Here is a 26,827-nt window from a genome sequence, read left to right as displayed (position 1 = left end):
TTATGTATTACACCGCACTGCCGCACAAAACAAGAAATTTCATGACATATAAGCGATAATTAATCTGATTCTGATTCACATCCTAAAGGAGTGCTGCCTGAAAGGTTTGGACAAAGGGTCTCTCACTCAAACATGATTCTCACTTCTCTTTATATCTATTTCTTATTGTAAGTTATGGTCTATTTTATGTATTGCACTGTAGTGCTGCCAGAAAAACAAATTTCATGATATATGTCAGTGATAATAAACATAATTCTCATTCTGGTTTCCATGGCAACCCTGACTTCACTGTTGGCCTATCTGACACTCCCGTGCCCTTCTTTGCAATAAAAAATAGGGGGAGAATAAAGACAAGGATAATGTGGATTCGTGTAATTGGGCGATGATGAGCAGTGTAGACTTGGTGGGCCAAAAGGCCTGATTCCATACTGTACCTTTCTGTGGCCTCTAAGCTAGTCAGGACATGTACCACATCGTTGCTCACCTTTACCAACACTGGAGGATTACATTGCTCAGGAAGATCCTGCTTTATTACCACATTACCTCTTGGGTTAATGACCACACTCAGCCAACTGTGAATAGGCGGTATAAGCTTCTGTAGAGTTATAGAGTACAGAATAGGTCCTTCTGCTCAACTTTACAATGTTGACTAAGTTGACTACCTGAGCTAGTCCCACTTGTCTAAATTTGACCCATATCCCTCTTTCCTATCCATATATCTATTTAGATATCTTCTTAAACATCACAATTGTACCTGCCATTATAGCTCCTGTTGAAGCCTCATTCCAGATACCCAATGGTTTCTGTGAGGGAAGTTGCCCCTCAGGTCTCTTTTAAGTCTTTCCTCTCTCACCTTTATCCCACCCTACCCCTACCCTGCGAAAAATATTGTGACCATTGACCTTAACTATGTCCTCATAATTTTATAAATCTCTATAAAAGTCTCCCTTATAAAGCCTCATATGCTCATGGGAAAGAAGACCCATCCAGTCTCTCCTTACAACTCCAGCTCTCCAGTTCTAGTAACATCTTCATGATACTTTAGTAATCAATTTACTTTGAATCTTTTCTGCACTCTTTCCTTCGCATTGACATTCTTTCTACAGCTGGGTGACCAGAAATATTCAAGTATGGTCTCATGATTGTCCCAACTCTTGTATTCAGTGTTTTGTCTAATGAAGGCAAGCCGATCAAATGGTTTCTTTCCCATGATGTCTACCTGTGTCTCAGGTAACTGGCTACTGAACCTCTTAGTCTACCTGTTCTATAATACTCTCCAGGGTCCTGCTGTTTAAACATTGTAATTGCCTCTACAGCTTCTTTTGATGGTTTATTCCACATACCCAACAGCTTTTGTGTGAAAAGTTTGCCCATCAGGTCCCTTATAAATCTTTCCTCTCTCACATTGTAGAAAGAAGAAACATTATTCTCTCCATGCCCTACCCTACCCTGGCTGTTGCTCCATGCTTGAAGGCTAGTTACATGGATGTGTGACAGAGGACATCCTGGGATTAGATGTCCATGCAAGCAGAAGGCACAAAGGCCAGTGAGTCAGTGGGCTTAGGGTTCAGAATCCCATCATTGGCTAGTCTGGAGGACAATACCAAAGGCTAGAGCCCAAAGCTCAGTTGGAAGTCTGAAGGGTGAAGCCCGATGGCCAAAGACTGGAAACTAAAGGCCTGGATTTGGACTGTCCATGTGTGTGGGAGAGAGGAAAGGAGTTTGTTTTGCAATTGTGTTGCTTGTTAGCTGCATTGTTCTGCTGAGCATTGTGGGCATGCTATGTTGGTGCGGATTGTGTGGCACACTTGCAGGTTGCCTCCAGCGCATTCCTGGGTGCAATGGCTGTTCGCATTAACACATTTTATTATATGGTTTGATGTACATGTGATAATTAAATGAATCTGAATCTGAATTCGCTGTGTAAGTCCATCCTGGTTTAATTTACCAAAGTGTACGAGGTTTCTCTGTCTCAGAAACAACACAGAAGCAGATCCTGTTAACACTTGTCTGTTTTTTCAGAGTACAAGTACTCTTGCTTTTATTATGGCATGAATGATAACATAAACAAAAAAACATGAAAATATACAACTTATATTACACTATGTGTTATGAACAAAATATAAATCTATAATTCTATGTTATATTTACATATCTTTCTTTAAATTTCAAGTGAGATGGTAGATTCAGTTTACTTTGTTTTAAGCTCCACTCGATTTGATTGTCTTCCTGAACACAATCTGTGTCAAATACATTTTAGAGCCGTGATGGCCAATAAATACATTTTCTTAAAAAAAACAGTACAGCATCATAAGAATTGAGTAGTCTGAGATTTGGAATTGCAGAATGCAAAAATGTCAGTGAAATGAGAACTCTGCGCAAAAAAAGGAATAAAATCAGGAGCAAAAATAAAAGAAAAATCTCCGACACAGTTTCCGTTGTTGGCATATAAATCACAAATAGTTCACAGCCATGAAGTCATGGTGGAACCTTATTGGAGCTAAAACAAAGTACTCTTGTAGTCCAGAGTCACATAAATAAACAGGGAGCCAAAAAAAATGGTGAAAAAGGCCAGCCAATGTGAGGCTAAATGCCTCACAACAGTCAGAAATTTGTTCACACAGTCAAGGAAAAAAAAACAAAAAAACTGGTTTCACATTTTACATAAAGTGATATAAAACACTTGTTTTTTTCTGCATTTTTTCTTTTTCAGTTACAGAGTGCTTCAGCGAATCAGCTCTAAATGACCATGACAATTAAATAGAAATGAGATTATGAGAGAATGGTCTCATTTCTGTCCCAACAAACAGTCGAATTATTTTCACGCCTGCCGATTAAACATCATAACATGACATCACTAGGACTTAAAGAACATAAAAAGAAAAAACTGTTTATAGCTAAAATACCAGGCTTAAATATCTACAGCTACAGAATGCTGCATTGAGAATCAATTAGTCAGAATGGAGGAAATAAATTATACATAACTTACTAACTGGGGACTAGCTGACCATCATTGTACACTATTAAGAGGCAGTTAAAATTGAAAAATACAGTCAAAAAATACAAATTAAACACTGACATGCAGTATATGATCAGCTAATCCACCTATAACAACAAAGCCATTTTACTTTCACGTATCCGAAATTGTATTTTGCGGTGGGTAGGGTCGTAAGTTCAGACTCCCAAAGTCCATTGGAGGTACTGTAGCCATCTCACAAAACCAAGCAGAAGCCATCTTAGAGCCAACTCCGCCCTCGAATGAGGGAAACTCTGTTAGAGGCAGGCTTTGCCCTGGGTTTGTTTGTTTAGTCACGCTCCCCCTTAAGCGTATGTGGGTGTGGAATTCTTGTTTCCATTAAGTGCTACAAATTTGGATCTTTTAAAAAATAAGGTGAGAAGGTGGGAGAAAGTGACTGCCTCGGTGAGGCTGCTGGGAAACGGGGGGGAAATGGCAGGCTTCATGGCAAAGGGAGTGGGAACGAGTATTGAGTACAGGGAGTTTTTCAACCCCCACGCTACTTTGCTGTCACTACCTCTGACACCCTATAAAGTACCATAGTACCCTCTCTTTACGTATCTCTCTCGCTCTCACTCACATACATGCATACACACAAATCACACACAAGGCACACATACACACACACACACACACACACACACACACACACACACACACCTACGCACACCCACACAAAATTCACATAATAAAAAGTTTCTCATATCTTCAGTTTTCTCCCCTTTCACCTGAGAACTGCCCCTATAGTTTCCCACAGCTGCTGGTATGGAAAGGTGTCTGGGATTGTCTAAGACCCAACAATATCCCTAGCTTAAGACTGTAGGAAAACGCATGAACTAATTCCAACAATTACAAATTTTGGCACTTACTCGGAGTTGCATTTTGAAATGGTGTGCAACAACAAAAAAAACACAAGTACTCGATGAGGGTGCAACAGTATCTTAATATTCAAGAAAATAGATTCCTTTGAAACAAAGGTAACTTGAAAGCAACAAAAAAACATTTTTTCCTTAGTCCATCCAAAAACAAGAACAAAACAAAAGAAGAAACACCTTTTATTGTGGCACAAAATAAACAAAACACATTCACAAGCCACTTGTTGGCACTTTGTACCTGAGTGAGAATTTTATAGAATCTTCTAGAACGACAGTCGCAAGTCTAGACAAAGCTCAGGAGGGTAAGACTTCAGTGCTTGGGAATAGCAGCTGATTTTACTGGCATCGTTTTACCCATAGCTTATCATTTTTCCCATGCCTGTACCATAGGCCGAGAGGTCTAGTAGTCAGTAGAGTTCTGACTATATCTTGTTTATTAAGACTAAATAGTTTTAAATAACAGTCAGTGTATCGGATAGTCAAAATGTGCTTGGCCCCTGGTAGGATGAATCAGTCTGGCTGACGTTAACTAGTTGGTGGAGACTCCTAGTCATTCCCCTCAGTCAGCATGAGCCACCACATGATTTTCCTCATCGCTGCCATAATCTGCATCAGGATCATCCTCGTCCTCATCCTCGTACTCGTCAAACACGCCTCCGTTCATGTCGCCGACCCTCAGGTCCTCCCTCGCTCGGCCCTCCTCCGATTTGAGGCTGTAAGTGCTCTGGATGACAGGCATGCTGGGTTCTGGACTGCTGGACATGCTGGAGTGCTCGGAGGGGATTCGAGGCGATGGAATTCCTGCCATGGCAATGGCACCAGGGTACACCACTCCGGCTGTGGTAATGGGGATCTGGCCTTGCTGCCTGCCAACACCAAGACAAACACGTATTGATAATGGAAAGTGATCCAACATATATACTCACTTTCTCTAGAAAACTTTATATTCTACATAAACCTTAGAATACTACAGTGAAGCACAACCCCTTTGGCTCACGACATTGTACCAACCTTACGACCTACTCTAAGATCAATCTAATCCTTCCCTCTGACATAGCCCTCCATTTTCCTGTCATCTGTGTGCCTATATAAGAGTTTCTTAAACGCCGCTAAAGTATCTGCATCTACCTACCAAACGGCATACGGCATGCTTGCCTTTATTGGTTGAGGCATTGAGTTCAATAGTCGGGAAGTTACGGTGCAGCTTTATAAAACTTTGGTCAGGCCACATGGGAGAAATAAATTCATTTTTAGGTCAGCCTTTCCTCCGCGTAAGAATGCTGTGGAGGTGTTGGAGAGGGTGAAGAAGCCATTTACCCGGATGCTGTTTTGATCCGAGGGCATGTTCTCAAAAGAGATATTAGGTACACTAGTTCTGTCTACTTTGCAGTAGTAGAGGCTGAGGAAGACCCAACAGAAAGATTTGGATTATGAGAGGCATAGATAGAGCAGACATTTTGTGTCTCTTTCCCAGGATTAAAATGTCTATCGCTAGAGGACGTGCATTTAACTTGAGAAGGGGAAAGCTTAAAGGAAGGTGTCTGGGCAAATTTTTTTTTTACACAAGCTAATGGGTGTCTCGAATGCGCTTCCTGGTAGAGTAGTGAGGGAAATATGATGAAGATATTGAAGAAATTCTTAGGCAGGCAACAATGGAGGGAACTGGGCATGTGCAAACAGAAAGGATTTTAGTTTCGCTGGGCCGGTTGAATTAGTTCAGCAGAACTTTGCGCACTGAAGGGCCTATTCTTGAGTGGTATTGTTCTGTGTTCTAACAGCATTGTGGATATACTCACACCTCAAGGACTGGAGCAGTTAATGATGGTAACCTTCTCAACAGCATCTTGGGATGGACAATTAAATGCTGGCTCAGCCTGCAAAGCCCCTATCCCTTGAATGAATACATAAAAAACAAAATGCCTTTTTAAGTGTTTTAATTGCACTGTCACATCAGTGGTGACTTTAGGGTCATTGGTTCCCCTGGCATTCTAGGTTAGGTCCGTCAAGGTGGCTGGCTTCAGATATATCATTGCTATTAACTCCTTGATAGACCAAACCTCTGGTTCTTTTTTTTACCCCCAGCCACAGAAAGTTCTCTTTTCCAAGTGCATTTTCAATTCCCATTAAAAAGTTACGATTGAATCTGCTAATGGATTCCAGATCACAACCATATGCTATGATTCATAATTAAATTAGAAAATTAGAGAGCCTCAATATGGTGCTGAAAATTTTGGGAAAAAATCCACTAGAGAATTCAGTGCTGTTACCAGAATTGGCCCAAACTTTCCATTTGCTTCTCCCAGAAATGTTGACAAAAACTCAACTATTTAAAAAAGCAAGCCAACATGTCCCCTCCATCTGTATTGGTACACCAGTGACTGGGATACGTGCTGAAGTACATATCAGTATTATGCAGAAAGATTGGGTAAGGTCAGTGCTTGGTTGCTGTGTAATATTGTCAATAAACAGCCTGAAAGGCAGATGGGCCTCAGTTAATTGTGAATATTGGCAGCACATCATTTCCATCAGCCAACAGTGTCCTTACGATGAGTCACTCCAAGAACTGTCACAGCCTTCAGCTTTGTCGTTCAAAGCCATTTCCAAGAGGGATGGTTTCCACCACCTAGAAGGACAATGGCAGTGAATACTTGGAGACACCATCATCTCTGAATTCCTCTTGCTGCCTCAGGCAATCTCGGCCTTTCCTCCATGATTTCTAGGCCAAAATCATGGGACTCCCTATTTAACAGCACTGGGAGCAATAATTTCATCATTCAGACTGTGGTTCCATAATTCAAGGACAACCAAGGACAGGTAAGGGATAATGGACTCACTCCTGAGAATAAAGAGAGAAAAACTTTCTGTTCTGCCCATGATCAGCTAGATCTTAGACATATGCATGGGGTGTATAATATTAATTGAAAATAGTAATAGTTGTTTTTAAGGCTGTCATCCCTAGGGATTGCCCACTCTTTGCTAGCTCAGTTACACAGGAAGTTCGTGAAGAAACCACACACACATCTTGTTTGAGCTCCAGTCCTTATCCCCTGCACTGAGTTAGATCAGAAGCTGAGAAATTACTGGACATGTGTAGTTCACAATACCACTTTTGCATTTTTATTCTATGAAACATATTGTCACAATACCACCGGGTTCAGGAACAGCTACTTCCCTTCAACCATTCAGATCTTGGACTCATCCAGCACAACCTTAAGTGTTCCTCAGTATAGCAACATAATGACTGACCACTGTGCACTACAATGGACTTTTGCATTTTTGTCCAACTTGTTTTCTTTCTTCTAATATTGACTTAATTTATTTTTTTCTTGGGAATGTTGTATTTCTGAGGCTATGTGACCGTGATACTGTTGCAAGTAAGCTTTTCATTGCACCTGTGCACACATGCATTTGTGTATGTCACAATAAACTCAGTTCTGAGCATTAGTAAACTTGGTGAATGTAGAGGTGTATTGTATATTATATATGCATAAGCTTTTTTTGGTTACTGCTCTACTTTTGACATTTTAGAAAAGATTTGGAAGCTATCCCACAGCACTGATGACCAAGGATAAATTCAATATCTGGGCAATGATATATCCGATGGAACTACTCCCTGTTCATCAAAATGGCTCCAGTTTGAGGCTTGGTGAGGGATGGTTCTCTTTATCCAACCTTAGTGAGCCACTGTGATACCTGTTCCTTCTTGGAATGGCAGCTCTTTCCCTAGAACCAGCTCCTGGTCTGTGGTTGCCCCAGCCCAGAAATACATCACTAGACAGTTAAATCCTGGCTATAGGCTTCTTGGCTGTCCACCATTCAAAAGAACTTGAATGTCCCTAATTTAATCATCCAATATCAATTAAAATCGAACCAAAAATTAATCATCCTTTTAGAAAATTTAAAAAATTTAAAATCTTAAAAATCAAAATGATTAAGTATATTTAAAATTGTTTAAGCCATTAATTAATTCCATTTAACAGAACTCAATTAATTAAAATGTAAATCAAAAAATCTACAGATGGTGGAAATTTGAAACTAAAACAGAAAATTCTGGAGACATTCAGAAGTTCTGGCAGAATCTGTGGAGAGAGAATCTGAGTTAATGCTTCAGGGAAAGTTGCGATGAAGAGCTTCCAACCTGAAATGTTCTCCAGATGCTGCCTGACCTGCTGAGTGCTTCTAGCATGATAATTTCTGCAGTATCTGAAATAAATCTGTCTCTCCTGGAGTCCTTCCTCTCAATTGAAAGAAATGAACTGATTTGGTCTTGCACCAGGTCTAGGTTCAGTGGGCAGATTTTCCTGTACTAACACTGATGGACAGTGAGATACAGGTAGGTCACTAAACCTGGCCGGAGAGAACCATCCCTCACTATGGAGGGCACCAGAGTTTCAAGCTGTAGTCTTTTTGGTGAGCATGGCCATTTAGATAGATCAATGACCAGAAAATGAACTTAGTATTGATCGTCAACACTGTGAACAGTGGCTTTCATGTTGAGTCATTGAGAACAGCCTTCCAAAATTTAAAGAAGTAAAAAATACAATCCCCTCCGGTAGTTGAATCAAGCATAGGGGAAAGGGGTGATCTGAAAATTGTTGCCAAGTATTTAAATGTGTGTAAAGGACACAGTTTATCTCAGAAAGGGTGGGGGACTCTCCCAAATACCCATGGCTGCTGGGATAACTGAGAATCTTCATCCTGCCCCCAGAGTAAAGGGGTCCCTGTACCTACTCCATGGAATTCTTACATTATTCCAAAAGACTTAAACTGATCACTGAAGAATTCTTATGTTCTTATGTTTTTATGTGACATCTGAGAATGAGCAGAAAAAAAATGAGGTACTGTACATTGAAGTTTCTTCTGGAATATTTTGAATGGACAATGAACCCATGATCACTACCTCACTATTTTTTTTCTCTTTTTCACTACTTATGTAACTTTTTAAATATATATATACTATATACTTATTCTAATTTATAGTTTTATGATTATAATGTTTTGGACAGTACTGCTGCCTCAAAACAACAAATTTCATGAGATAAGCCAGTGATATTAAGCATGATTCTGATTCTGAATATATATGGGTTTTTGAAAGATTGCAGAACTGAGAGCTATAGTGATTTGGCACAGGGAAGGAGTTGAAGTCGGGGATAGTTTAACCATGATCTAATTTAGTGCAAGGGAGGCCAGAAGGACTATGTGGCCGAGCCCCTGTTCCTGAGATGGATTTTTATTGGTGTGCATTAAAGGATGTTAAACAAATATAAAAATGTTAAGTTGAGGAACTGTTTGACCTTGATCCTATTAGGCAGAGTCTTGAATGGAGGCTCTGTGGCCACAAATGCAAATGGAACTGTGACTTTTCTTACCCAACAGTGAAGAACTGCCGCATTTCTTGACGCCTGTTACGCATCAAAGCTTTATATTCTCCAATCCTCAGCTTCTTGCCATCTACCACACAAGTACGCTTTGGTCGTGGCTTGTACTTGTAGTCAGGATACCTCTCCAGGTGCTGCTTGCTAAGCCTTGCCTGCTCTTCGTAGTACGGCTGCTTCTCCAGGTTTGTCATGGCCTTCCAGCGGGAACCTGTGGAAATGGAAGACGTTGGAACTGGTAGGTCATGGCAAAGACAGATTACAGTCATGAACACCAGAGAAAGGACTCACTTGCACAGTTTGCTTTCCCTCAAGGTCAAATATTTCTTTGTGGCACAACCGCATTACCTGACAATCAGGGTGAACAGCAACAGCAAAGGAACACCATTTGGCAACTTGGGAGTTGCCCTCCAAGCCAGACGGTACCCTGACTGGCAAATATATCAGAGTGAGGATCAGGTTTGTTATCATTTAAACACTGCATGTCATGAAATTTGTTGTTTTACTCCAGGAGCACAGTGCAAAACAGAATTTAAAAAAAAAATTACTAGCAACACACAGAAAAATTGCTGGTGAACGCAGCAGGCCAGGCAGCATCTATAGGAAGAGGTACAGTCGACGTTTCGGGCCAAGACCCTTCGTCGGTTAAAAAATTACTCTAAGTTACAATAAGAAACACATTAAAATAAATAAATGTGAAAAGAGCAAAACTGTGAGGTAATGGGACCATTGACCGTTCTGAAATCTGATTGTGGAAGGGGAGAAGCTGTTCCTAAAACATTGAGTGCGGGTCTTCAGGCTCCTGTATCTCCTCAATGATGGTAGCAATGCGAAGGGAGCATGTCCCGCATGGCGAGGGTTCTTAATGATAGGTACCGCCTTCTTGAGGCATTGCCTTTTGAAAATATCCTCGATGGTGGGAATGTACATCTCTGTTCCTTCAACATCGCTGGATCAAAGTCCTGGTATCCTCCCTAACAACATAGGTATACCCCACACCTCAGGGACTACAGTGTTTCAAAATGACAGCTCACCACCTTCTACTCAGAAACACCATCAAAATCAGGTTTTATATCACTGACATACTGCATGTTGTAAAATTTATTGTTTTGTGGCAGCAGTACTGTGCAATGTATAATAAAAAGTTATAATATGAAAATAAATATATATATTGAATTAAATAAGTAGCGCAAAAAAGCACAAAGTGCAACTAGGGATGGGCAATTAAATGCTGGCTTAGACTGCAAAGGTCATATCCCTTGAATAAATATTTAAAAAATGACCAACAACCCAACAATGCAACATGCACAAATTGCTGGAGGAACTCAGCAGGTCAGGCAGCATCTATGGAAACAAAGGAGGAAGAAACCAGAATGAGAAGGTGAGGGGAGGAGCAGGAGTATAAGCTAGAAGGTGATAGGTGAAGCCAGGTGGGGATGAAATGAGACACTAGGAGGTGATTGGTGGGAAAGGTAAAGGGCTCCAGAAGAAGGAATCTGATAGGAGATGAGAGTCAACCATAGGAGAAAGGGAAGGGGGAGGGGCACCATGGGAGGTGATAGGCAGGTGAGGAGAGAAGAGGTAAGAGGCGCAAGAATGGGCAATTGAAGAGAGGTGAGGGGAAATTAGCAGAAGATGAAGAAATCGATGTTCATGCTATCGGTTTGGAGTCTACCCAGATGGAATATGAGGTATTGCTCTTCCAATCATAGACTGACCATATCGTAGCATTAGAGGAGGCCATGGACTGATATGTCAAAATGGGTTTGGGGACTGGGAAATCCTGCTTCAGCAGATGGAGCAAGGGTGCTCAAAGCAGTCCCCCAATCTACGTCTATTCTCACCAGTGAAGAGGAGGCTGCATTGGTAGCACTAGATACAGTAGATGAGCTCAACAGATTCGCAGCTGAAGTGTTGCCTTACCTTGAAGGATCGTCTGGCCCTGCATGGAGGTGAGGGAGGAGGTGAATGCCAGATGTAGCACTTTTTCTGCTTGCAGGGATAAGTGCCATGAGGGAGATCAGTGGGGTGAGACAAATGGTCAAGCGAATCATGGAGGGAGTGATCCTTGTGGAAAGTGGAGGGGGGGAGGGAGATATAAAGATGTGTAGGGTGGTAGGATCCTGTTGAAGATAGTGGAAGCTGGAGAAAATGATATGCTGGATGCAGAGGCTCATGGAGTGGTAGGTGAGGACATCCCTGGTAAGGCAGCGGGAAGATGGGGTGAGGGTGGATGTCAGGGAAATAGAGGAGATGTGGGTGAGGGCAGCATCTATGATGGAGGAAGGGAAACCCTGTTCTTTGAAGAAAGAGGACATTTCTGATGTCCTCGAAAAGAAAGCCTCCTCCTGGGAATGGATGTAAAAGAGCCATAGGAACTGAGAAAAGGGAATGGCATTTTTGCAGCAGTCAGAGTGGGAAGAGGTACAGTTGAGATAACCATTAGAGTAGACAGGTTTATGAAATATATCAGAAGACAGTTTTTCTCTGGAGATGGAGACAGTGAGATTGAGAAAGGGGAGAGAGGTGTCAGAAATGGATCAAGTGAATTTAAGGGTAGGGTGGAAGCTGGAGGCAAAATTAATTAAATTAACAAGCTCGGCATGGATGCACGAAGCAGCACCAGTGCAGTTATCAATGTCGTGCAGTTTAAGTTGGGGAGCACTACAGGGAAGGCGTGGAACATGGACTGTTCCATGTAGCCAACAAAAAGGCAGGCACAGCTGGGGCCCATGTGGGTGTCCACGGCCATTCTTTGGGTTTGAAGAAAGTAGGAGGAGCTGAAAAAGAAATGATTGAGTTTGAAGACCAGTTGGAGGAGAGTGGTGGTGGAGGGAAACTGGTCTGTTATTGTCTCAACAATGCAAAGCAACTTACCATTTGGCTAGTTCTGAAGATGATCTGGGTTCAGGAGACTGTCTGCACCTTAGGTTGGAGCTTTGAGTAGTTCTCTACTCAAGGAGATACAGAGGCACCAGACACAGAAGCAGACCCTTCATGCTATCATGTCCACACCAGCCATCATATAACCACCTACACTAATCCCATTCGCCAACATTTAATCCATATACCTTGGAAATTCAAGCTGCCACACAGAAAATGTTTAAATGTTGTGAGGCTACCCTTCTCCCCCACCTAACAGCCATCTGAATGAAAAGCAATTCTTCCTCAGATCCACAGTAAAATTATTACACCTCACTTTAAATCTATGTACTCTGTCTTAGACACCTCTGACACGGGGGAGGGCTTCTATCCTCAATGGAGGGAAATAAACAGTCGAAGTTTTGGGCCAAGATCTTCCTCCAGTATTTTCTGTGTGTTGCTAAAGATTTGCAGCATCTGCTAAATCTTGTGTCTTTTTTTAATTTGACTTAGCTATATAGCATGAGCAACAAGCTCCTCTGTCCCAACAAGACCACGCCGCCCAATTACACCCACATGACCAATTAACCTTCCAAAATGTACATCCTTGGAATGTGGGAGGAAACTGGAATGCCCAGGAGAAACCCAGACAGTCACAGGGAGAATGTACAAATTCCTTACAGACTGGTCTTTTAATCATCAATCTTGCCTTTGCCTTGCATGTTATTCTTTACTTCTATCAGACTCCCCTCAGCCTCCTCTGCTGTCAGGAAAACACACCCTTCTTAGATGTACCTAGTAAACAAGGGGTGCACAAGTCACCAGGGGCAGAGATTTGCCCACCACCTCTCCCTCTCCTACACTTCATGGCAACAACAAACAGGGTCCAAACAGCATGAGGTATCCGGAGCGGCTTCAAAGCTGTGCAGGGCTGCCTTTTAGCAGTCGCTCGGTGACATCCTTGCGTCACGACACACTATGTGGCTTGGCTGGGCTCTGTTAGCAGCGCAGCCTGCCGCTTGAGAAACTGTTGATTACACCAGGGTACCACCTGCTCCCACCTCCTTTCTGCAACTCCAGGGTGACACCTGCTAGACTTCCTTCCACTTCATTCTTGGCTGTCCCTGTGGTATTCTTGGGTCAGCTTCAAGTGGCTAAACTTCCACAGCTCTGAGCCATGATACCTCTTTCTCACAACACCCCACACTCTCTCCTTTAGCTTCCCTGTTCCTCTACCATTGCCCATTGGTTTTTCACCATTTGAAGCCAGCAACATAAGCTAAGATTTGCATGTTTATTTGTAGAAGATTTTCTCCTTGATGACCATTTCCACTCAATGTGGACTAGTGAGTCTCCTCCTGACTCCCCCTTCCTTAAGTCCGTCATTAGTTCCTTGATCTTGATCTTGCTGATGTTGAGTGCAAGGCTGTTGTTTCTCCTCAACCAGCTGATCTCTCTCACCTCTGTATGTCTCCCCGTCGCCGTCTGAGATTTTGCCAACATGGTGAATGTATAGATGGCACTTGGTCTGTGCTTGGCCACACAGTCATGTGTGGAGAATAGGGCAGCGGGCAAAGCACACATTTTGATGAGCGCCCTGTGTTCATTGTCAGTGAGGAGATGCTGTTATCTCTCTCATTGAGGAAACCAAGGATCCAGTTGCAGATTGAGGTACAGCAGACCTGGTTTTGAGGCTTGTACTGTGGGGGGGGGGGGGTGATGGTGTTGAATGCTGACTGTGATTGATAAACAGCAGCCTGACATAGGTCTTGCTGTTATCCATGTTATTCAAGAGCGAGTGGACAGCCAGTGAGGTTGCATCCTCTGTAGGCAAACTACAGTGGGTTCAGGTCATTGCTCAGGCAGGAGTCAATTCTAGCCATGATCAAGTCAGCCATTTGGTCTCAGTCCATAAGATATAGGAGCAGAATTAGGCTAATTGGCCCATTGAATCTGCTCCACCATTTCATCATGGCTGATCCAATTTTTCTCTCAGCCTCAATTTCCTATCTTCTCCCTTTAGGGAATCCTGCACAAGGACTCCCAAGTCCCTTTGCACTTCAGTTGTTGTATTTTCTCTCCAGTTAGAAAACAGTCAACACGTTAATTTCTTCTACCAAAGTGCATTTCCTGACACTGTATTCCATCTGTCATTTCTTTGCCCATTCTCCTAATCTGTCTAACTCCTTCTATAGCATCTGTACTTCCTCAAAACTACCTGCTCCTCCACGTATCTTTTGCAATAAAACCATCAATTCCACTATCCAAATCATTGATATATATCGTCAAAAGAATTGGTCCCAACACAGACCCCTGTGGAACACCGGTAGTCATCACAGTCAACCAGAAAAGGCTCCCTTATTCCCATTCTTCACCGCCTGCTTTATTATTGCTAGAATCTTTCCTGTAATACCATAGGCTTCTAGCTTGTTAAGCAGCCTCATGTCTGGCACCTTGCCAAAGGCCTTCTGAAAATCCAAGTAGACAACATCAACTGATTCTTCTCTGTCTATCCTGCATGTTATTCCTTCAAAGAATTCCAACAGATTTGTTAGGTAAGATTTTCCCTTGAGGAAACCATGGTGACTATGGCCTACTTTATCCTGCTTCTCCAAGTACCCTGAGACCTCATTCTTAATAATCAACTCCAATATCTTCCCAACCACTGAGGTCAGACTAACTGGCCTGTAGTTTCTTTTCTTCTGCCTCTCTCCCTTCTTGAAGAGTGGAATGATATTTGCAATTTTCCAGTCTTCCAGAACCATTCCAGAATCTAACATCAATACAGATCATTTCACTACAACAGTGCATTGAGGTAGTACAAGGGAAAAACAACAACAGAGTGTGGAATTAAGGGTTACTGAAACAGAGAGAATGCAGTGCAGGTAGACAATAAGGTATTGGTTGATTGTGAGGGCAAAGTCCATCATATTGTACAAGCAGACAGTTCAATATCTGTACAACAGTGGGATAGAAGCTGCCCTTGAGCCTAGTAATACATGTTTACTGGCTTTTGTATCTTCGCCCCGATGGGAGGGGAGAGAAGCACACATGTGCAAACATTCACAGACCCATTCACATACACAGGGCCAATGAACATGCATGTACGATCCACTCAAACACACATCAAGCAAATCAACCCATTTACATACAGCAAACCCATATCCCTCCACACACACCATCTCCCACACAGTCAAACCCAGTTTGCAGTGAAGGACTAGCAGCGTAAACACAAAATAATCTGCAGATGCTGGGGTCAAAGCAACACTCACAACACGCTGGAGGAACTCAGCAGGTCGGGCAGCATCCGTGGAAACGATCAGTCGACGTTTCGGGTTGGAACCCTTCGTCAGGACTGTAGAGGGAAGGGGCAGAGGCCCTATAAAGAAGGTAGGGGGAGGGTGGGAAGGAGAAGGCTGGTAGGTTCCAGATGAAAAACCAGTAAGGGGAAAGATAAAGGGGTGGGGGAGGGGAAGCAGGGAGGGGATAGGCAGGAAAGGTGAAGAAGGAATAGGGGAAAACACAATGGGTAGTAGAAGGAGGTGGAACTATGAGGGAGGTCATAGGCAGCTGGGGGAGAACGAAATAGGGACAGAGGAAGGGAGGGGGAGGGAATTACCAGAAGTTGGAGAATTCTATGTTCATACCAAGGGGCTGGAGACTACCTAGATGGTATATGAGGTGTTGCTCCTCCAACCCGAGGATAGCCCCATCATGGCAGTAGAGGAGGCCATGTATGGACGTATCTGAACGAGAATGGGAAGCAGAGTTGAAGTGGGTGGCTACTGGCATCGGTCCCTCTGTGACTCCCTGATCCACACATCCTCCCCACGGATCTCCCACCCGGCACTTATCCCTGTAAGCGTAAGTGCTAAACCTGTCCCTACACTTCCTCTCTTGCCACCATTCAGGGCCCCAAACAGTCCTTCCAGGTGAGGGAGCACTTCACTTGTGAGTCTGTTGGGGTCATCTATTGCATCCGGTGCTCCCGGTGCGGCCTCCTCTACAGCGGTGAAACCCAATGCAGATTGGGGGACTGCTTCGTCGAGCACCTCTGCTCCGTCCGCCACAACAGACAGGATCTCCCGGTAGCCACCTACTTCAACTCTGTTTCCCATTCCCATTCAGATATGTCCATACATGGCCTCCTCTACTGCCATGATGAGGCTAAAATCAGGTTGGAGGAGCAACACCTCATATACCGTGTAGGTAGTCTCCAGCCCCTTGGTATGAACATAGAATACTCCAAATTCCAGTAAATTCCTCCCCCTCCCTTCCCCTATCCCTATTTCACTCTGCCCCTCCCCCAGCTGCCTATCACCTCCCTCATGGTCCCGCCTCCTTCTACTACCCATTGTGTTTTCCCCTATTCCTTCTTCACCTTTCCTGCCTATCCCCTCCCTGCTTCCCCTCCCCCACCCCTTTAACTTTCCCCTTACTGGTTTTTCACCTGGAACCTACCAGCCTTCTCCTTCCCACCCTCCCCCACGTTCTTTATAGGGCCTCTGCCCCTTCCCTCTTCAGTCCTGACGAAGGGTTCCGGCCCGAAACGTCGACTGGTCGTTTCCACGGATGCTGCCCGACCTGCTGAGTTCCTCCAGTGTGTTGTGAGGACTAGCGGTGTAATGCCAGTCATGTTTCAATGCTAATGGTGGTTAAATATCTTTACACTTGTTTTGCGGCCAGATCATGAATCCCTCAGTAAGTGATCACCCTTCTACATGCATAAACAGGTTTGAGTTTACATACATCTCTGATGAGGGAGAGCACTCATCCCCATTTGGAAGTGGCTTTAATATCTGTTGCTGGTGCTTTTAAAGCTGCAGATTGGTTGATTTTGGTGAATTGCCGTGGATACTTCCAGTGGTTATTGGTTAATGTGTGTTTTAGTACTTACACCAAAGGTATGTGGTAACCCTTCAGCGAGATAAGCAGATGACAGCAAAAGTGCTAAGGTGCTCTCAGTTACCTCAGGAGTATGGTCAGAAATCAGAATGGTGCCGAACTAAACCGGGAGATACCAGACTCAGTCACCAAAAGTTTTGTCGGAGGGGAAGGTGTAAAGGAAGAGAAAGACTGGAGGAAAGAATTCAAGAGATTAGGGCAATTGTGGACAGGGTGTGTGAGAGACACACGGAACTACAGATGCTGGAATGCGGAGCAACACACAAGATGCTGGAGGAACTCAACGGGTTAGACGACATCTTTGGAGGGAAATGGACAGTTGATCTTTTGAGCTGAAACCTCTCGTCAGGACTGGAGAGAATGAGGGGAGATAGCTAATGCAAACGGGTGGATCAAAGGAGTGGAACAGTTGATAGGTGATGTGGAGGAAAGGAGTGGAACAGTTGACAGGTGATAGGTGATGTGGAGGAGGTAAGAGTGGGGATGACAATGCAGGCTGGGAGGTGACGGGTGGAAGTGTCAAAAGTCTTCAGATGATGGAACCTGATAGAGAGGAATTTGGAACATGAGGGAGGGAAGAAGGGGTGGGAGCAGATGGGAGTAGTGAGGGTGGGTACCCAGTGGGAAATGGGCAGATGAAAGAGAGGAAAAGAGAAAGGGGGATGGAGTCCAGGTAGATAGGGAGGAGAGGGGAAAGGGTCAGAGGAGAAACATTTTACAGGAAGTTGGAGAGTTCAGCGCCTCTGCTACTGGGTTGTAAACTACCCTGGAGGAACAGGAAATACTGTTCTTCTAGTTCCTCTGCATTCCATGGGACGATAGAATGAGAGGGATGCAGAAAAGTAGAAACAGCAACTAGACGGAGGTATCATTGCCAAATGGAGGACATATCATCAGCTTGGATGATGGGAGGATTGAATTATCTGGTTATTTGGATTGTCATTCAGCTTCTTCACACCCTTCTCCAGTGCTGACCAATTTCACAAGTGCCATAAAGAAGGCATGGTAGAAGGAATTAAAAAAAGGACGTTGGTTAAAAAAAAATAAACCACTGGTAATCCTTTATAATAAATCATTTTTGGGGCAATCAGTGATTAAAATAAGCTGGGGAAAAGGCTGGGAGTGATTGTGCCACACTGCTTTAACACAAAAGATGTCAAATGCACACTCTCCATGTCCCTCACAATCAGGAAAATGAAAAGAAGGCAGAACAGGATTATTTCTCAGCCACTCTACAATTTAAAATTGCAGATATCATGAACTGCAGCCAGTCTTCCTCTTTCAGACTTTAGCGGATGCCTGCAAGCAGCACAACTAGGCCTCAATGAGATCACTGCCTCCGAAAATCTTGTTTGATGAGGGCCCGCACTTGTAAGCTCACAGCTGTCCGCGTCTTACTGTCCAAACTGCCAGTTACAACAGTCACCCTTTTGTTTCATCCCGCTCACTTCCTGTTTCATACCCACTAAATAAAGGAGGAAAGAACAAATGAACCCACACTGATTTTTGTATTTGTTCTGAAATATAAGCATTGATAGTGACTGTTAAATTCAAAAGATTTCTCCGATATAAACTTGGCCTTTGAGTTAGTGTTTGGAATAGCTCTTCCAGGTTTCTGCATGATGGTTTTCTGAATTTCCAGTGAATAAAGATACAATTTTAAAAAAAAATTAAGTTGCATTTGAACGTGAGAGGTGAAAGTCAGTCAGTATCGGCTGATACAACACACTGGTAAGAAAAAGGCTGACATAATCAGTATAAATAGGCGAAATTGGGCAACTTTGCTGATGTGGACTGTGCCAACAAGTTTCTTTCACCACTATTTGAGTTGATACTGTTCCTTGTCATTGTTTATTTGTGGTAGCAGTTCTCTTCTCGTTTTGGAATACTGTTCTGTGTTGGGACGTTACAGTGTTATAAAGCACAAAGACAAGCTGTTTGGTTCAATAGGTCAACTCTGACCATCAAGTGCCTACTTACAGTAATCCTGCACTCACACCCACTTTTTAGATTCAGATTCAGGTTTATTTACCACACGTATTATGGAAACGTACAGTGAAGTGCATCATTCGTGTTAACAACCAACACACCTGAAGACGTGCTGGGGGCAGCCTGCAAAAGCATTGCCACACATTCCAGCACCAGCACTGCACGTGCACAATGCTCGAAGAACACAGGACACAACAAAGCAGGATATAACAAGCAACAAGACAACAACCACAAAGCAAATCCCTTTCCTCCCTCTCACCCACACACACACACACACACAGACACACACACACACAGACACACACACACACCCACACACACACACACACACACAGACACACCCACACACACACACACACACAGACACACACACACACAGACACACACACACACACACACACACACACACACACACACACACACACACACACACACACACACACACACACACACACACACACACACACACACACACACACACACACACACACACACACACACACACACACACACACACACACACACACAGTCCATTCACAAACAAGAGAAAATCTGCAGATGCTGGAAATCCAAGCAGCACACACAAAATGCAGGAGGAACTCAGCAGGCCGGGCAGCATCTATGGAAAACAGTACAGTTGATGTTTTGGGCCGAGACCCTTCATCAGGACTGGACAGAAAAAGATGAAAAGCCAGAGTAAGAAGGTGGAGGGAGGGGAGGAAGAAATTTAAGGTAGTAGGTGATATCTGAGACTGGGAAGTGGGGGGTGAAGTAAAGAGCTGGGAAGTTGATTGATGAAAGAGATAAGGGGCTAGAGAAGGGGGGCATCTGATATGAGAGGACAGGAGGCCGTGGAGGAAATGGAAAGGGTGCAGCACCAGAGGGAGGTGATGGGCAGGGAGGAGATAAGGAAAGAGAGGGAAATGGGAATGGGGAATGGTGAAGGAGAAGAGATGGGGGCAGTAATCAGAAGTTTGAGAAATCGATGTTCATGCCATCAGATTGGAAGCTACCCAGACGGAATATAAGGTGTTGCTCCTCTAACCTGATTGTGGCCTCATTGCGGCAGTAGAGGAGGTCATGGACTGACATGTCAGAATGGGAATGGGAAGTGGAATTAAAACGGATGGCCACTGGGAGATTCCACTTTTTCTAGCAGATGGAGCATAAGTGCAAGCGAAGCAGTCTCCCAATTTATGCCGAGTCTCACTGACTTACAGGAGGTCACACCAGGAGAACCAGGTGACCCCAACAGACTCACAGGTCATGTGTCGCCTCACTGGGAAGGACTGTTTGGGGCCCTGGATGGTAGTGAGAGATGAGGTGTAGGGCAGGTATAGCACTTATTTTGCTTGCAAGGATAAGTCCCAGGAGGGAGATCAATGGGGAGGGATGAATGGACAAGTCCTCCAACTTCAGGACAGACCTCCAGTCTTTAGTCTCCAGCCTTTGGTCATCAGTGTTCAACTTCAGGATTTCCAATTGACCATCAGACTTTGATTTGAATCTCTCAGCATTCCCATCAATACTTCTTCCAAATTCTGCCACCCACACATGCACAGTAGGGGCAAATAACTGAAACCAATTAACCTAGATGTCACATTTTTCAGATGTACAAGGAATCTGGAGCACTCAGTGGAAGCCTGTGCAGGCACAGGAAAAGTGTGCAAACTTCACACAAACAGCACTGGAGATCAGGACTGAACTCTTCCAGAACTGAGAGGCTGCAATTCTACTAGATGCACCACCAAGCTGCTACAAAACTAAAACTTTTGCTTATCAGAAGACCTTTAATAAAGCAAGATTTCCTTTTGTAGCAGCTGAATCAGACTCCAAACCACATAGGGAGATATTTGAAAGATGACTTACAGCTTGGCCAAAGAAAAGCATCTTAAAGGAGGAGAAAGGAAGGAATACCAGAACTGAGCATGAAACCATAGTATTCGATGTTAGGTAAAGGGTTAATCCAGAGCTAGAAGAATGATTGCTTGTAAACCTAAATGAGATTTAAGAGTTTCCATTTGTGATCCTTATAGCCATTTTATAGGCTTACAGAGTAACACAAACAAAATGTTGGAGATACTCAGCAGATCATGAAACATCTATGGAGAGGAATAAACAGTCCATGTTTTGAGCCAAGATCCTTCATCCGACTCAGCTGACTGATTTCCAGCATCTACAGAATCTCTTGTGTTTTTATGGACTTATATCAACTCTCAAGCATGGTCACTCCACATTATTAATCCAGCATCGAGTTTTAACTCCAGCACAGTGGCTCAAAGATCTGTAATCTTTGCCTGCTGAAAGAAGTGGTGAAACATCAGATGTATTGTCTGGCCAAGAAGCATCACAGAGCAATGTATGAAGCTGAGAGTTTGTTTGTGTACTAAGGGAGCCTTAGAAGCTCTCTAAAATGTCAGCTGAAACCTCGGGAGTCTGGTGAAATGTCAGACCGTGCATTCCACAATCAGCCAGCTTTCCTCTCAATTGTTCTTTTGGAGACTTGGGTTGCAGTTTGTTGTGTTCTAATGTTACCTTTGGAAAGTGCTTAGTTGTATCCTTGGGCCCATACAGCTATTTCGAAAATGGAACTACCTCTTCTTGATGTGGCACTTCCTTCACACATTACTCGGAGAGAATACTGAGCCCTCTAAATCAATGTATTGTGTAATGATCTGATCTCTACAACACAAGAGTTTCACTGAATCTCTGTACGTGTGACAATAATAAATCAATTCCAATTCTTAAGAGCAGTGCATTTGGTCCTCTAAACAGTTACTTAGTCAAATAGGTCCTGTCTTGCACAGATGATCAGCAGCACATGATTTCATTGTGAGGAAATTATCCTCAAAATAGCAACGCTTCACATGGATTTGTTTGTTTGATTAGCTAAATCATTGAAAGGCTGCACCCTCTTTCCTGCTAATTGCCCAGGGGTCTTCACTAAGTGTGGAGGGTCAAATTGAGCACAGATGCCTGCCTCCGTTGAAAAGGACTCAAGGCAGTGGCTTGTAGAGAACTTCTGAACAAGTTTCCTGGACCACCCTGGGGTCCAACTGAAAATAAAGCCCCTGCGTTTCAGTGTTGGGAGCTCACCGTGGAGCATGGGCAGTGGAAACACTAGCCCCATTGTTCATTGTTTCCTGCTGGATTCAGAAGTCGGTTGTAATGCACCGGTTTATTCAGACCAGCTGCATAATTGCAATGGGGGGAGGGTGGGGGTGGGGGGCGGGGGCTGGGTAGCAGGGACTGGATATCCTATAGTGAGCGATTCACTCAAAGCACAGGGCACATGCCAGCAGTGTGATAGGGCGTCATAGAAAGGGCACTCATTGACGTCGGGCTGGCAAGAGCTGTGGACCGTGACCAGAGGGAGTGCAGGTCAGTGGGTCCCAGGGTCACACGTCCAAGCGAGCAGCATCACTGGAGGGGAAGAAACAGTCGAGGCTTCATCGGGATGTCTCGGCTATGCTGCCGTGCCACTCTTTTTCTCCATCTCAATACCATATTCTTTCTCTCTGTTGACTTTTGGTCCGGAAATGTTTCTTCTTCTCCAGGATCCAGTAACTATACTTCACTGCCTTCTGAGGTGGAGAATCCCACAGGTTCACTGTCCACTGGCGAATATGTTTCCCTTCAATTTTAGTCCTAAATCTCTCACCCTGTATCCCGAGACACTGGCCCCTCCCTTTAGACCTATACCGTCCAGCTAGTGGAAACAAGGTCGGGCAGCATCAGTCAGAAACGATGGGTCGACGTTTCGGGCCGGAACCCTTCGTCAGGACTGAAGAATGAAAGATGGGGAAGGATTTGAAGAATGCTTGCAGCTTCAGCTGAAAGACCAGTAATTTGAAAGACAAAGGGGTGGGGGAGGGGAAGCATTGACGTCATAGCCCTGAAAACAATGGGTGGTAGAAGGAGGAGGCGGAATGACGTCAGTGCTTCCCCTCCCCCACCCCTTTGTCTTTCAAATTACTGGTCTTTCAACTGAAGTTACAAGCATTCTTCAAATCCTTCCCCATCTTTCATTCTTCAGTCCTGACGAAGGGTTCCAGCCCGAAACGTCGACTCATTGCTTCTAACTGATGCTGCCCGACCTGCTGAGTTCATCCAGCGTACTGAAAGTGTTGCTTTGATCACAGCATCTACAGATTATTTTGTGTTTAGTGGAAACAATCAGTGTGTTAAGTACCATCAAAAACTGTGGACAAGATCATTCTCCTTCACTAAAATGAGTTTGTTCAGTTCTCAAATAGAAATAGAAGATTCTGGAACCCTTAGTGCAAGGTTGCATTGAGGAAACCTCTGAATGCACCTGTAATAATGCAGCTGTATTTGCACAGGAATATCAGGCCGTAGTAATATATCCTGAGGAGGGTCACTGGAAGTAGGAAAAGGTGGGGTGGGGTGGGGGGAAAGGGAAGGAAAAGGATAGAGAGAGAAGGGAGGAGAGATAGAGATGGGGCGATAGAAAGAGAGGAAGGGTTAGGGAGGGGGACTGAGAGAAGGAAAGGGATAGAGGGAGATGGAAGGAGGGAGAGAGAAAGAAAGGGAGAAAATGAGAGAGAAACAGAAAGACAGACAGAGAGGGGGTGGTAAGAGAGAGGGAGGGATGGAGATAGAAAGAGAGAGAGATTTGAGATCAGTCTGCACTCTCATAAGCTGCCATATGCCATGTTCTAGTCTCAGCTGTCCTGACTTGCTGGGTTCAGGCCAATCACTTTCCACACAGCGAAGGTGGCAGAACCAGAAGGGAGAGTCAACCAGACATCCTTCCGAGTGATTGCATAAAAATGGCAATGGCACAAGCCTGAGACAGGTTCAGCTGCCCGGGCCCTCTGCACGTCGAGCAGGCTGCCCAAGAACGCAGGCAGGCAGTTAAGGCACCTCATAAAGAGAGAGCGCAGCACTCAAAACTCTGCCAGCTATGGAAATCCATTGTAGTCTTCAGATTTTGAGCTGCTATACATTTGTAAATGTGTGCAAAAATGAGCACTGCAGCCCCCACCATTCAAACTAACTCCCCTCACTACTGACTACCTTCCCACTCTTTACCTACATCACAATACGCCAGCAATTTTGAATTAAAACACCCGTTTGAAATACAAAGGGAAGTAATTAAAATGAACCTCACCTACCGCTCTGTGGCTGTGAGCATGTTTTCACTATTTTGACATTAAGGAGGCTATTTCTTACTGAAAAATTGTAATTCAATTTGGCAAAGTCAAAGAATAAGTAGCTCACAAAAAGAATTACATGGTTGTTATCTGTCAGGCTGTCAGGAAGAATTACACGGATATTATCATCTTAACGATTCAGACTGCCTTTTGTCTTCTGAAGAATGTTGTTTCTCCCCTCACTTATTAATTAATCACATCTGCACATAGCTTCCATTCTCCCACCTGACAACTAAACTTCAGGCTCAGTGTTGTTAAGCATTGTATTTAATTACAAACTATTAAGCATAAATGGTCATGATCTTTGGGATGTTACTGGTGTCCTTGTTTGATCAAATGCTGGCAAGCATATAAACAATTGTGCTTTCTATTAAGAGGAATAATAAGATAATCACCCAAGATGGCACCTATTATAGGTGAGCGCTTACCTAGAATTTTGCTGATGTTGGAGTTGTGCATGTCGGGAAAAGCCTGTAGAATCTTCCGTCTCTCGTCCTTGGCCCAGACCATGAAGGCGTTCATCGGCCGCTTTATGTGTGGTTCGTTACTGCTCCGGCCTCGGGCTTCCCGATAAATCCTGGGCTCTGATACTCCCGCATTTCCTGCCGGTAACAACGGAACACGGAATAGTTAGCTGATGATCTCGGAACTGCGATGAGACTGAATAAGGCCACTCAGCCCCTTGGGTAGAACAATCCCATCAATTCCATTTCCCTGTTCTGTTCCTGCAGCCTTGCAGATTATTCTCTCTCCTTGTTCCTTCCAAAAGCCTTAATTTTCCCAGTCCTACATGCCAGGTGTTCCAAAGTCTGCATCATATTCTACATAAAATGTTTTTCCTTATAGCCCTCTTTGTTTTCTTTGTGCTGAGAATTTTAAATCTGTACAGCTGGCCCTTGAGCCATCTGCAATGAACTCAGTCATGGCCTATCCTTCTCCTGGCAATCCTCCTCTCAATCTTCTTTGATCTAAGAACAACCCCAAGCCTTCCAGTCTAAGCTTACAGCTGTAATGCTCTGTCCTTGCCATGCTTCTTCATTTTTCTCATCGCTGTAACTTAGGGCGGCATGGTAACATAGTGATTAGCACAACACTTTACCGTACCAGCGTCCCGGGTTCAATTCCTGCCTCTGTCTGTAACGAGTTTGTGCATCCTCCCCGTGACCCTGTGGGTCTCCTCTGGGAGCTCCGGTCCCCTCGCACAGTCCGGAGGCTAGAAGGTTAATTGGTCATTGTAAATTGTGCTGTGATTAGTCTAGGGTTAAATGGGGGTTGCTGGACGGTGCCACTCGAAGGGCTGGAAAGGCCTACACCGCCCTGTATCTCAATAAAATAAAAACTTGGTTAACACACACACACACCAGGCAGGGGGAACTCAGCAGGTCAGGCCGCATGTATGGTGGGAAATAGGCAGTCGTCGTTTTGCGCCGAGAGCCTTCCTCAGAACTGGAAAGGATGGGGACAGAAGCCAGAATAAAAGGGCAGGGGGAGGTGGGGGAGGTGGAGCTGACAGGTGATAGGTGAATCCAGATGAGGGGGTCAGGTTGGGGAGGGAATGATGTGATTGGTGGAAGAGACAAAGGGCTGTAGAAGAAGGAAGAAGGTGAAGGTGGCACACACTCTCAAAGAGAGGAAAACTTCTTCAGGGAGGACGTACCTCGAAGAGACTTCGCAGTGGAGCAGTGAAACGGATACACCAGGGAGACTGCAGATGGTGTAACTTGGTTGCAGCATTTGCAGTAACAAACATAATAACTTGAGTACACAGTACAGTTAACACTGGAACAATGTTCAAGGCATTTTGCACAAGTGTTGTTAGAAAATATCTGGCATAGAAGGAGCTATTAGGAAGTCAAGGGAACAGGTTTTAAAGAGCAAAGGAAGGGAGGAGGCAAAACAAAATGACTGGGGAGGTTCAGGGAGGGGAAACACAGACTTGGGTCTCAGCCCAGCTGAAGGCAGACGAGTAATAGTGAAGGAAATCCTACACAACAGCAACAATTAAACTTTGAAGGCTAATTTCATTGACTGTGGAGTGCTTTGTGATATTCCAAGAACATACATGGTATGAAAGTAAGTAAGGCTCTAAATGAAACTGTCAACTGGCTTTCACTTGAATAATTCTATCTCTAATTATTTGTCCAATCTGGCAATACGATTAAGTCTTTATTTATTTAGACATATAGCATGAAACAGGCCCTTCTGGCCCAAAGAGCTCACTGCCCAGCAACCACCAACTAGCCTAATCACAGGACAGGTTAGAATGACCATTTAAGGTACTAAACAGTACACCTTTGGACTGTGGGAGAAAACCAAACACCCGGAGGAAACCCACGCACTCATGGGGAGAACATACAAACTCCTTACGGGCAGTGGCAGAACTGAACTCTGAACCTACTGAATTGTAATAGTGTTGCACTAAATGCTACGCTACCAGGGTGCCTCCATCTTGAGACTTAAGACAATGTTTTTGGGCCCAAATGCATATAAAGTGAGATCTTTTCCATATTTCAAATGTATAATAGTACCATTCGGGAGCAAAGTAAAGAGCATTATTTATATCAGGTCCTACTAGAATGTGAAAAATACATTCATATCCTCAACATCTTATTCTCGTAATTTGTCAAA

At 44.0% G+C, this 26,827-nt stretch overlaps 1 protein-coding gene across 17 annotated transcripts in view; it reads right to left on the bottom strand.

The window, feature by feature from the left end:
* Positions 1-2,018: 2,018 nt before the first annotated feature.
* Positions 2,019-26,827, bottom strand: part of sox5 (SRY-box transcription factor 5) — a 396,739-nt gene continuing 371,930 nt past the window's right edge. For all 17 annotated transcript variants that reach the window (XM_063072335.1, XM_063072336.1, XM_063072334.1 and 14 more), the window contains 3 exons: positions 24,628-24,801; positions 9,261-9,477; positions 2,019-4,757 (listed from right to left, as the gene is read on the bottom strand). In XM_063072335.1, the coding sequence (XP_062928405.1) occupies positions 4,451-4,757; positions 9,261-9,477; positions 24,628-24,801 (698 nt within the window). In that variant the 3' untranslated portion in view covers positions 2,019-4,450. The remainder of the gene's footprint in view (positions 4,758-9,260; positions 9,478-24,627; positions 24,802-26,827) is intronic.

This window comes from Mobula hypostoma, chromosome 20 (genome assembly GCF_963921235.1).
Source record: "Mobula hypostoma chromosome 20, sMobHyp1.1, whole genome shotgun sequence".
NCBI classification, from domain to species: Eukaryota; Metazoa; Chordata; class Chondrichthyes; order Myliobatiformes; family Myliobatidae; genus Mobula; species Mobula hypostoma.
This window is presented reverse-complemented; position numbering and strand designations above follow the sequence as displayed.